General features: G+C 39.2%; 1 protein-coding gene across 1 annotated transcript; it reads left to right on the forward strand.

Moving 5' to 3' along the window:
* The first annotated feature begins 98 nt into the window (after positions 1–98).
* hoxb1a (homeobox B1a) lies at positions 99–2,341 on the forward strand. Its single transcript, XM_037689367.1, has 2 exons — positions 99–915; positions 1,995–2,341. Exons 1-2 carry the CDS (start codon positions 99–101, stop codon positions 2,339–2,341), a joined length of 1,164 nt encoding a protein of 387 aa, XP_037545295.1.
* The last annotated feature ends 9,836 nt before the right edge of the window (positions 2,342–12,177 follow it).

Here is a 12,177-nt window from a genome sequence, read left to right on the forward strand (position 1 = left end):
TGAGGCGTTTTACATTTGAAATGGATTAATTAGATTTTGTTTTGACTGGTTTCCGTTCTGAGCTTGTTTCTGGTTCTCCCGCGGTGCCTCGGGTCTGCATGGACAACATGAACTCGTTTGTGGAGTACTCCATCTGTAACCGGCCTAGAACCGGCGCGTATCCTGCGCCGAAGCCTGCTTACCACCACCATCACGTGCACCTCGCTCTGGACCAGCACCATGCCCTGTCGGTGACCTCCAGCTCACTTCCCGCGGGCCTCCCCGGCTCCTCTGTCGCGGGACCCGGGGGTGACAGCGGGTACAGCGCAGATGGAGGGGTGTACGGGAACACCAGAGCGGACATTGGAGCGACGCACGAGTCCAGAGGAGGGAGTCAGTATAATCAGCATCAGTCCAATCGTTTTGAGCAGCACCAGTACGCACCCAGTGGCTTCCAACCTCATTCCAACCTCCAGCAGAACCAAAGCTTACAAAGTGGATTGTTGTCTTCTTACTCTAATGGGGGTGGGGGCAGCGCAGGGGACTATGTGGGTCATGCCTGCGCTACGAGCTCCGAGTACATCTCCGTGATGGGCCCCTCAAACTCCATCCAGCCGCAGTATTTCATGGAGGAGGCCGCGGCTTCCTCTTACTATCACCAGCCGTCCTTCCACAGCTCGGCCCCAGCGGTGGGGGCCAGCTATAACGCGCTCCCCGAGGCCTACTGCGGGCCCCAGGGCGCGCTCAGCACCTCACAGTTCTCACATCAGATCGGCGGGGGTCCGGACGCAGGGGGCTACCAAGGGCTTCATGCGGGAGGATATGTAGAACTGTCTGTGTCCCAGGAGCGAGAGAGGGGGGGTGAGGATGGTTTGCAAACCGGACAGGGGCAGACCTTCGACTGGATGAAGGTGAAGAGGAATCCTCCAAAGACAGGTGTGAATACAGCCGCCAGGTGGGACACCAGATCATGAGACAGAACCATGAGATCAGGTGTCACATTATGATGTGGACACACGGAGGCCTCTGACACGCGCTGACAGAAAACTGGCCACAAACGTGTTTTACAGATTCAAACTGTGGAGAAGCTAAAAATATAAATTAATTAATTGCTAATAATAAATAACGGTGATAAACAGGAGGATTTCAAAAGGCTTCAGACATTATTATTATCACTCTGAGCAGCAAAAACAGTCAAATAAAATAGTATTTACAAAAATCTGCTAATTATCTGTACCTGGTCTCCTCCATTTCTTTCATTATTTAATTTGGTGAATAAATGAACCATTTAGTTATGAAGTGAGATCAGTTTGAGCACAAAGCAGCACTTTGAATATTTTATTTTCATGTTCTGACGTCCACTAGTTTAGAGCATGATAAAAAAATCAAAATGATCAGGGAGTCTGTCCTGTTTTAATATTATCAAACTGAACTTTTTATGGGTCATAGATAAGATCCCAATTAACCAAATAAATAAATAAATCATGAATAATTATTGTTTTTATAATGATAGCATGTGCAACAATGTTAAATTTCTGATTCCAAACTTGAACATCTTATTAAAACAACAGCTCACAGTTTGGGTACACGTGGGGGGGATATGTAAAGTGGGCCTGGACCTGGTTCAGTTTAGTCTGGACTTGCCTGGCCTGGTTCAACTCTGGTCTCTGACACCTGAGCTCTTAATGAATGTAGGTTTTCTTTTTCTTCTTTTTTTTATTTATTTATTTATTTTTGGCTCCATGGGAAGTCTGCCTGTCTTTTACCTCTACTCTCCCCCATGCGCACCGCCTGCCCCCCTCCCCCCTCCCCCCCCCAACTTTTGCCTTTTTATCACGATAAATCTGGAGTTTAACGACTTTAACAATTATTTGTTGAAGTGGTGCAAACGTCTCTGACATAAAACAATAATTAAAGCGTGCAAACAAAAACAAACTGAGCTGAAATGTGTCCGCGCGTTCACGCGCACACTCACTTCAGCTTTAATTAACCCGTCCTGTCTGTTCTGTCCTCAGTGAAAATAGCAGACTTTGGCCTGTCTGGCAACAACAGCAACGTGATCCGCACCAACTTCAGTACGCGGCAGCTGACCGAGCTGGAGAAGGAGTTCCACTTCAGCAAGTATCTGACGCGCGCGCGGCGCGTGGAGATCGCGGCGACGCTCGAGCTCAATGAGACGCAGGTGAAGATCTGGTTCCAGAACAGACGCATGAAGCAGAAGAAGCGCGAGCGGGAGGGCGCGTGCACCACAACGCGCTCCTCGGCCTCTGAGACTGGCGGCTGCTTCGTGAAGGAGCTGGAGGACACGGACCACTCGTCCGTGTCCACGTCTCCAGGCGCGTCCCCGAGCTCAGAGACGTAACTTCAGGAAGGTTTTGGGTGGCCCATCTCTTCTCACACACCTTATGTGTTCTACTGGTTTGTAGAATTATTTTTTTTTTTTAATGCTTTATTTTTTGTAAAATTAAAGACCTGAAATAGCTTTAAACAAAATAAACAAGGAGGACATTTACTAAAAGTAAACTGAAGGTCAACTGAAGGTCAGACATTGCACCCTATTACCTTACTGAAAACAAATAAATGAAACTGACCTGACAACAAAGATGGTCTTGACTTAATGCATCCAGAACCTTCTGGGTCCGTCACTGTATCAAGAACGTTTTCTTTCCAAGGCTCCTGTCCTGCTGTTCTGGACCACATTTTGTGTGCAAACAGTTCCAACATGTTCACCACACACCAGGGCTCAGAGGACTACTTCAGAACAGTCCATTGTTTGGTTTTGAGCATTCTTGGATGTTTTCGCTCTTTGTTTTGGGTCAGTTCCCTGTTTGAGAACACAGAACCTCCAACTTTTCTCACACTTTGCAGCACATTCTCACATTTTCTGCATATTTCATTGTAACCATATCCAACATGCAGAACATGACCTCCTTCATGTTCACGTATGTGTTTCGCTTTTTATGTTTAATTATGCATCTGGAAACACAAGACTTGCCTCAAAGCTTTAGTTTCTTGGATTTTTGCTTTTTAAGAAACATTTAGACAACTGTCTGTTTATGACATCGTGTCTTCCTCCAACAACGATGGATGCTGCGTTCTGTCTCCTCCTCTTGCCACATTGCAAACAGCCTCATGGACCTTTAATCCTGAGATTATTGTGAGTTGAGAATCAGGATTATGATGACAGGATGCACCTTTATTTCAACTGTGGTCAAATTAAAGTCAGTCTTTCTAGAGGGTAAATCATTTTCATTTTTACATAACTTTATACTGTTCTCGTAAAATCACAATTTAAAAACAGTTTTCATTAATTGTTTATCAGCAGATTTTTTCTTTCACTGGGGACTGCCTTCATCCACCTGAGAACAATTTCAACCGTTTCCTGCGGGATCAATACAGTTTTATCTTATCTCTTGTCTTAAAAGGCTCTTGCTCTTCTATCAGTTTTAATGTGGAACTGCAATATATACCCATATAAGTTTTACATCAAAACGACTGGCTCATTGCCATGATGTGTACTTTATTTGGCGTTTCGAGTTACCATGGTGATGTAATTTACAAACAAAGACTCCATTTTTGTAATTCATAATGCCCGACAGAGCTTTTACCAGCCTCTAACTACCACAGTGAGGTCATATGACCTAGACAGAAGAAGTCTGAGAACAACACTGAATAATTTTTGTATCATTTTGGTTCAAGATGGCTGCCACATCTACCTTAGAAAACTCAAAATTGACTATATTCTTTGAGATATTGAGCTGAAATTTGGTTTGTTCCTAGCTGAGAATGTTCCCCATCACATACTGAATCCAAATTAAAAATTCAAGATGGCCACCAAGCTTGCAAGAAAATCTGACTGACTCATTGATTTTTATTTTTATTTATTTATTTTTTTTTCCATATTGAGCTGAAATTTGTTTTGGTGGTAGCTGAGTGTGAACCCCAACACAGAGTAATGTAAAAACAGAAGTGTTTATTGGCCTCCACGTGGCAATCCCTGTCAACGTTTTTCCAGGAAAGCTCAGTTAGTTTAGTCTGATTTAAGTTATTTTAATGACCTTGGAGATTTTTCTTTCTTTAAATGTAACTGCATCAGTTCATTTCACCAGACATTTTAGATTTACATGTTGTGGAGAAAAATATGTTTTTAATTGTCTGACAATACAAACTGTATGTTTATTCATTCACTCACTGGGTTTTGGTTGTGGATCAACTCGTAACAAACATCAAAGTGTTTAGATGAAACTTTGGTCTGAACAAGACTCAGAACTGGTTGTGTTGATGAACAGTCTGTTTTATTTTTTTATTGGGGGTGGGGGGTTGGAGGGGGGGTGGCAGACATGTGTCATGTTGAATGTAAAACAATTTGAAAAGACAAATGTAGTTTTGAAACTATATGGTGGTCAAGACATATAATGGTATGACTTATTTTGACAGATAAGACTTGGTTTATGGTCCTTTAATGAAAGGCATTTCAAGGGCTAGAAAGAACTCGGTTTTTGCTGTTTTGGCACCTGTTTCGAATGTTATCAGCCATTAAATGGACGTTATCATCCCCATATGTAGCGTTCAGACTCCCCCTTCTGTACCTACTAGTGGGTTTGACAGTACGTTGTTAGCACTGATAATAGGCTCACGTGGTTAAGTTCAGAGTAAAGGGTCTGGGGTTTAGGATCTGGTTTAGGTTTAGACACAAGGGTAACGGTTAAGTTTAGGATCAGTGCTCTGGGTCAGGTGTAAGGTTAAGTTTAGGAAAAGGGTTACATAAGCTCAAAAAAACGAGAAAACACTTCCTGGTTTACCAGGGTGTGACAATGCATATTATCAGCAATAATAGCGTACCTTTAAACCTACTAGGAGGTAGGAGGGACACTCTGAACGATACGTATGGGGATGAGAACAGCTAATAACGAAACATTTAATGGCCTGACATCATCCTTGAAAATAAGGTCATGATGTAATATGATATTTCATGCTCAAGGTATGCAATGTGAATGACTCTAACCTACGACCACTCCTGATGTTAGCTCAATATCTGTAAAACTGACACTGTTAAAACCTGTTTGGGTTCTCTGGTATCAGTTAGCTGCGGCAGCTATAATCACTTGAAAATATACCTTCAGCAATAATGTTCTGTTTCATTAAAATGTGTTTGGTGGTTCCTGAGATATTTTGCTAACAGACATTTTGATTCCAAATATTGAAGCTTAAGTTTTAAGGAAATATATCAAGCAATAAGTTACAGAAGGAGAATGTTTTTAAAATAATTCTCAACTAGAAAAACACACCAACTTTTAGCTCAATATCTAAAACTGACTGGATTATGGCCCTCTGTATGTCTTCTCAGGTGGTTGTGGTAGCCATTTTGAATGGCGTGGCTCTAAAAGGCTAACAGATATAAGCATCCAATGGCTACTTCCTGAAAGTTTCAATGCAATCTGTCCATTGGTTCACGTTATATTTTGCTAACAAACACAATTAAGCAGATATTGGTAAAATTTTAATCAAAGAACTTTAATCTGCTAACGCTCAGTGTGTGGGTTTAGCCCTCTATCAGCTACTACTACACCAAACCTTTGGTTAGCATCGTATAACTGTTGTTTGTGTTTTATACGTTCAGTTGGCCATGGCAGACATCTTGGATTAGGCCGACTCCAAAGGTTAATCAGTCGTTGATAAACAGTACACCTCATGGTTAACTTAACCATGAGGTGTAAACTTAACCATGAGGTGTACTGTAGTTTTTTTGTAGTTTTAATAACATTTGTTCTTTAGTTCAGCAGATATTTGGCTAACATGCACAGCAAATATAAAATTGTTCGCCTTCACTTTTCAGTGCCTGCAACCATGAGGCAAAATCTGGGTCCGACTCTCTGGATCATCAGTTAATTTGAGTTCAGTGTCAGATTTAGGATTGGGTTCACAACAAGTCCCTTTTTGGGTTAGAAATAGTTTTACTGGTTGTTAGTTATCGTATTTTTTAAATCCAGTTTGTGTAGCTAAACCATCTGATTGGATGTTGGACAGAGGTCGGGCTTGGGATGAACCATCAGCCATCTTTATATTTAAGACCTTTTGCAGCCAGTCATGCCAGACAACTGCTCTGTTCTATTTTTATCAAGATAAAAGAAAACATTTAAAGGCTCTGATGACAAATGATTTATAACTTTGGTGATTGATGATGACAGAGCTCTGATTGAAACCAAAAGGTGTGAGAATGAAACTGTTTAAAGTTGAGTTTTTAAAATGGACAGTCCGTTTTTAAAGTTGTTAAATCGTCTATTTTTTTTCAAACACTGAATTAAAGTATGTACTTGTATCACAGCCAGTACTTTTCTTAGCATAGGTTTAGACTAAATGGATCTTAATATGGAACGACACAACGTTTTTAAAGTGTACACTGTTAGAGGTTTAATTTTGATCATTCCTGGGATGTTTCAAATTCTGTTTGTTTTGAAAGACTTCCTGGTTTTGCACTACTTGATAAACTTACTGCTGGCTTAGTTTTTATTTTGTAGTATTCAGAAATTGTAGCTTCTTTGTAGCCTCATCAACAAACACATATTTCTACGGTTGTGTGAGTGTATGGAGACATGACTTCAGAAAACTACTGAACTGAGAAAGATATTTTATATTTAATTACTTTTTAAAATAATAAGTTATTGTATGCTTTTAATGAGCATATAGAGATATGGATCCTGTGCAGCTTTCATTCAGGGAAGTCTATTTTAAATATAGAATATTGGTGGCTCTAAAAAGTAAACGTTTTATGATGTGACCAATATTATTATTATTATTTTTATTTAATGAGTTGTTTTGATCATAATAAAATATTTGTATCACTTCTGCTGCCTTAAAGAAACTAACAGTCATGTTCCTGTCTGCATAAGTATACCTCAAATAAAAAAGTTTCTTATAATCTTTTCAAGTGAATGGTTGAATTTGCTCAACAACAATTTATGTGAAATGATGCAAATTAAATTCATTGAGCCTGACTTGAAATGCAGCATTTCAAAGTAAAGTTGACTGTCAGCCTGTTTCTTGACTGTCAAAATCAAAGCTTTTGGAAGAAAATATTGCAAAAAAAAAGATGATGTATGCTATGAAAGTAAATTCTGGTGTTAGGTGTTTTCTTAACCCTTTATAGTCCTTTATCTTTATGACCGTTAATTTTCACCATCTTATTTAACTGCTTAAAATAATATTTTTGAATATTTTCCCACAATAAACAATGAATCTTTTAGTGATATCTCAGCCTTAAATAAAAATATCAAATTTTAAATATCAATTTTTATTTTATTTTAACTTTTTAAGGGGCTTAAGTAAAAAAAAAAACAAAAAAACTCCATGTTTCATTTAAAAAAATTAACAAGATATAAATTTTATAGCAATTTAAAAATACAAACAGTCAGTTTCCCCCTATTAATACGTCCACAATGATGGTGACAGAATGTTTTGAAGTACTCTCCTCTTGTGTTTCTGAGGGTAAAATCGTCTACATTTGAATACACTGGACATTTAGGCAAAATCAACTACAAAGTAATATGAACAGAGACAAAAATAACTGTGTGGCTGATTTTTCCCCAAAAGATCATCTATGGTTTAAATAAGGTATGGTAAGGTATTTTCATGGGTACTGGAGAATCAAGTCCGATAGTTGTTAGTTTCAGATGGACCAGGTGTGGGTTAGTTCCTAGGTTCCTAGGTGCGCCGCTTGAGACCGGCTGCACGTCTGTTTGCTCGACTGAATGTTGACAGACTGAATGTGTTCTTTTGTCCCATTCTATTAATGCCGACCTGCATTAATAGGTTTGTTTATTCGAGTCAGGAGTTACTGGATCTAGCAAACTATGCCAAGGCTGGTTTACGCCACCTGATTCCTAAGGAGCTAAGGCGCAAATACCGAGGGTGTCGAGCTGGTAGTAAACACAAAGCTAGAATGTGGGCTAAAGCTGAAAAGTGGAGGCTTTCGAAACCACCAGTTCCCTGTGTGGTTATGGGAAATGTTAAGGCACTGTCCAACAAGATGGATGAGCTTACCGCATTGATCGGGAGCCAGCAAAGCTACAGAGACGCCAGTATGCTTATCTTCACCGAGACGTGGCTAACCAGCTACATCCTGGATGCTAATGTGGACCTGCCTGGCTTCTTCGCTGTGAGAGCTGATCGGGATCCCAATTCTAGCGGAAAAAGCAAAGGAGGGGGACTCATCCTGTATGCTAACAAGCGCTGGTGTCACCCTAAACATCTGACTGTTAAAACTGTAAAATGCAGTCATGACTTGGAGCTGCTAGCGGTTAGCATCAGACCTTACTACATACCACGTGAGTTCTCACACGTCATCACGCTCTGCGTCTACATACCTCCGAAGGCTGATGCTGAGGCAGTGCGTGTGTCTATATTTACCACGACTATGGAGCTACTGTCTCAACACCCAGATGCATTTTTCCTCATTTCTGGGGATTTTAACCATGCCACTTTGGGTAATACTCTTGCCTCCTTCCACCAATACGTAAGCTGTCCCACTAGGAAAAATAAAACATTAGATCTGTTGTATGCTAATATCAAGGACACATACTCTGTCTCACCCCTCCCTTCCTTGGGTAAATCTGATCATAACCTTGTTCATTTGCAAACCATATATACTACTCTGGTGAAGAGGCAAACTGTAACTACAAGGCAGGTCAGAAGGTGGTCCCCTGAAGTAGAGCATGAACTAAGGGATTGTTTTAGTCGTTAGTTTTAGTCTTAATTGTTTTTTATCATCACACTATTAATTTAGTTCTGACCTATGGTATAGAGATTAAGGACTAGGTAATAGTTCCTCAAAATCCTATTCTGTCCGACCATTTTTTTAATAACCTTTGAGTTTACATTAAATGACTACACAGTCACTGAGAGTAAATTTCATCTCAGCAGGTGCTTATCAGAAAATGCTGTAACAAAATTTAAACGATCTCTTCCATCAAAGTTTTCCTCTGTCTTGCAGAGTAATGCATCAGAGAACAGTGACTTAGATCATCTAGTTGATCATCTTACAACTTCAATGCAAACTTCACTTGATAAAATTGCTCCACTGAAAAAGAAAGTAATTAATCAGAGGAAACAGGCTCCTTGGTTCAATTCTGAGTTACGTACTTTAAAGCAGGCATCTAGAAACCAGGAGAGAAAATGGCGCTCTACTAATGTTGAAGAATTTTATTTAATTTGGAAAGATAGTCTGCTAACATATAAAAAAGCTATCCGTAATGCTAGAACTTTATATTACTCATCTTTAATAGAGGAGAATAAAAATAACCCTAGGTTTCTGTTTAGTACTATTGCTAGACTAATTAAAATCCCATTTCTGTTGAACCATGTATCCCTACAACTATAAGTAGTGATGACTTCATGAGATTCTTTATAAATAAAATTATTTCAATTAGAGAGAAAATTCAAACCATCCTTCCTTCTACTATCTCTAGTCCCCTGTCAAATGAGGCAACTTTAAAAATTTCACTAGAACCTGATTTATGTTTGGACAGTTTTTGTCCTGTTGAGCTCCCTGAATTGTCAAAAATAATAACGTCATCCAAACCATCCACATGTCTGCTAGATCCCATCCCAACCTAACTGTTTAAAGAGGTATTTCCTCTAATTAATTTCCACATTTTGGATCTACTTAATTTGTCTTTAATGGATGGTTATGTACCACAGAGCTTTAAGGTTGCTGTAAATAAACCTTTTCTTAAGAAGTCTGATCTTGATTCAGAAATTCTGGCCAACTATAGACCTATATCTAATCTAACTTTCGTCACAAAAATTCTAGAGAAAATAGTTGCAGGTCAGTTGCGTGAACATCTGCAAAGAAATAATCTGTTTGAAGGGTTTCAGTCAGGGTTTAGAGCTTATGATAGCACAAAAACAGCACTAGTAAAAGTAACTAATGATATTCTCATGGCCTCAGACAATGGTGTCTATACTGGTCCTGTTAGACCAGTACAGTACACTGGTCCTCAGTGCTGCATTTGATACGGTTAATCACAATATTTTACTACAGAGGCTTGAATATGATATTGGGATTACAGGAACGGCTCTAAAATGGTTTAAATCATATCTATCTGATAGATTCCAGTTTGTAAATGTAAATAATAAATCTTCATACACCAAAGTTAGTCATGGAGTTCCTCAGGGCTCAGTGCTTGGACCAATACTCTTTACTTTATATATGCTTCCATTAGGTAAAGTTATTAAACAGCATGGGATAAACTTCCATTGTTATGCTGATGACCCACAATTATATAATTATATTTGTCCATTAAACCCAATGAATCCAATCAGCTACTTAGACTATAAGCATGTCTTAAAGACATAAAAACCTGGATGACCCTTAATTTTCTCCTGTTGAACACAGACAAAACTGAGGTTTTAGTTTTTGGACCTGAGCACCTTAGGAATTAATTTTTCAGTCTTTCTCCCTCCTTAGATGGCATTATTCTGTCCTCCTGCTCTAATGTTAAAAATCTTGGTGTTATTTTTGATCAGGACATGTCTTTTATCCCCCACATTAAAAAAGTTACTAGAACTGCCTTCTTCCACCTGCGTAATATCACTAAAATTAGAAACATATCTAAAAATGATGCAGAAAAAACTGGTCCATGCATTTGTCACGTCTAGACTGAACTATTGCAATGGTTTATTATCTGGGTGTCCAAATACGTCTTTAAAACGTCTTCAGTTGATCCGAAATGCTGCTGCCAGAGTCTTAACCGGAGTTAGTTGGAGAGATCATATTTCTCCAGTTTTAGCTTCGCTCCATTGGCTCCCTGTCAAGCCCAGAATATAATTCAAAATCTTACTTCTAACCTACAAAGCTCTCAACAACCTAGCTCCATCTTATATTACAGATCTTATTGTTCCATATTTTCCTAACAGAGCACTTCGATCTCAGACTGCAGGTTTACTTGTGGTTCCTAGAATTTACAAAAACAGAATGGGAGGCAGATCTTTCAGTTATAAGGCTCCTCTTTTGTTGAACTAACTTCCAATCTCTGTCCGTGAGGCTGACACATTATCCAGTTTTAAAACTAGGCTTAAGACTTTCCTTTTTGCTAAATCCTATAGTTAGGGTCGGCTTGGGATTCCTGAGCTGTCCCTTAGTTATGCTGCTATAGGCTTAGACTGCTGGAGGACAAACTGACCACAATTTTCACTCTACTTCTGTCTTTACTTACTCTGCTCAACCTGTTTTGTATTTGTAATTATTTTTCTATCCTTAACGTGTTTTTTTGTGTGTGTTTCAGATACACCTGGACCTATACCTGGACCTACCATTCTGTGTTCGTCTGTCTCTCCTTCCTGTCCTTTCAACCAGCCGGTCAAAGCAGATGGCCGCTTGTCCTGAGCCTGGTTCTGCTGGAGGTTTCTTCCTTTTTTTTTTTTTTTTTTTTTTGGATGGCCTCCCTTCTCCCCTTACAGCCATCCTCTCCACACCCTTATTATGAAATATTTATTCTAGTGATTATCTAGTGTAGTTTTTTTTTTTTTTTTTTAATAGGATAGAAAGAAAGAAAAGACAAAGTAAGACTCCAAAATATAAGAAATATACACAAAGAGATCACACGGTAAAACACCCGGCCACTGTCTGTTCACCTGCAAAGAGTATGACAAAACACAGTAACAAAATACAAATGTATAAGAACTTAAAATATTCATGGCTTTGCAGTAAGTTTCAATGAATATATATACCCATACGAACGCCTATATACATACATACATACACATGAGTATACATTCACATACATATCTATATATCTATATATCTACATATAAAGCCTACATAAGCATCCCTGCATCTATTTGTGTGTGGTTGTGAGCACGCATAAGTATATAAGGCTTCTCTAATAGAACATTTAATAGTAACTGTGAAGCAGCAGAGACCCAATCCCCAAGACCAGAAGCAGACAAAAAAAAGGGGGACCAGAGCCCAAGACCCCAGGAGGGACCCTGTATTATGAAATTCTTTATCAAAAGGGCTCGTGAACGGTCGGCACAGATATTCAGACAAATAGGGAAAAATAAAACACAGAAGCTGTTACTGCTAGGAATAATAAGTGTAATTTATTAACCTGCCACAGAAAACAGTCAAGCAAGAACATGTACACTCGTACATTCTTAACACACAAAATGATATGAAAGAACTTCTCACCGTGACACTGG

Source organism: Nematolebias whitei, chromosome 15, assembly GCF_014905685.2.
Source record: "Nematolebias whitei isolate Nwh7 chromosome 15, NemWhi1, whole genome shotgun sequence".
Classification (NCBI taxonomy): domain Eukaryota; kingdom Metazoa; phylum Chordata; class Actinopteri; order Cyprinodontiformes; family Rivulidae; genus Nematolebias; species Nematolebias whitei.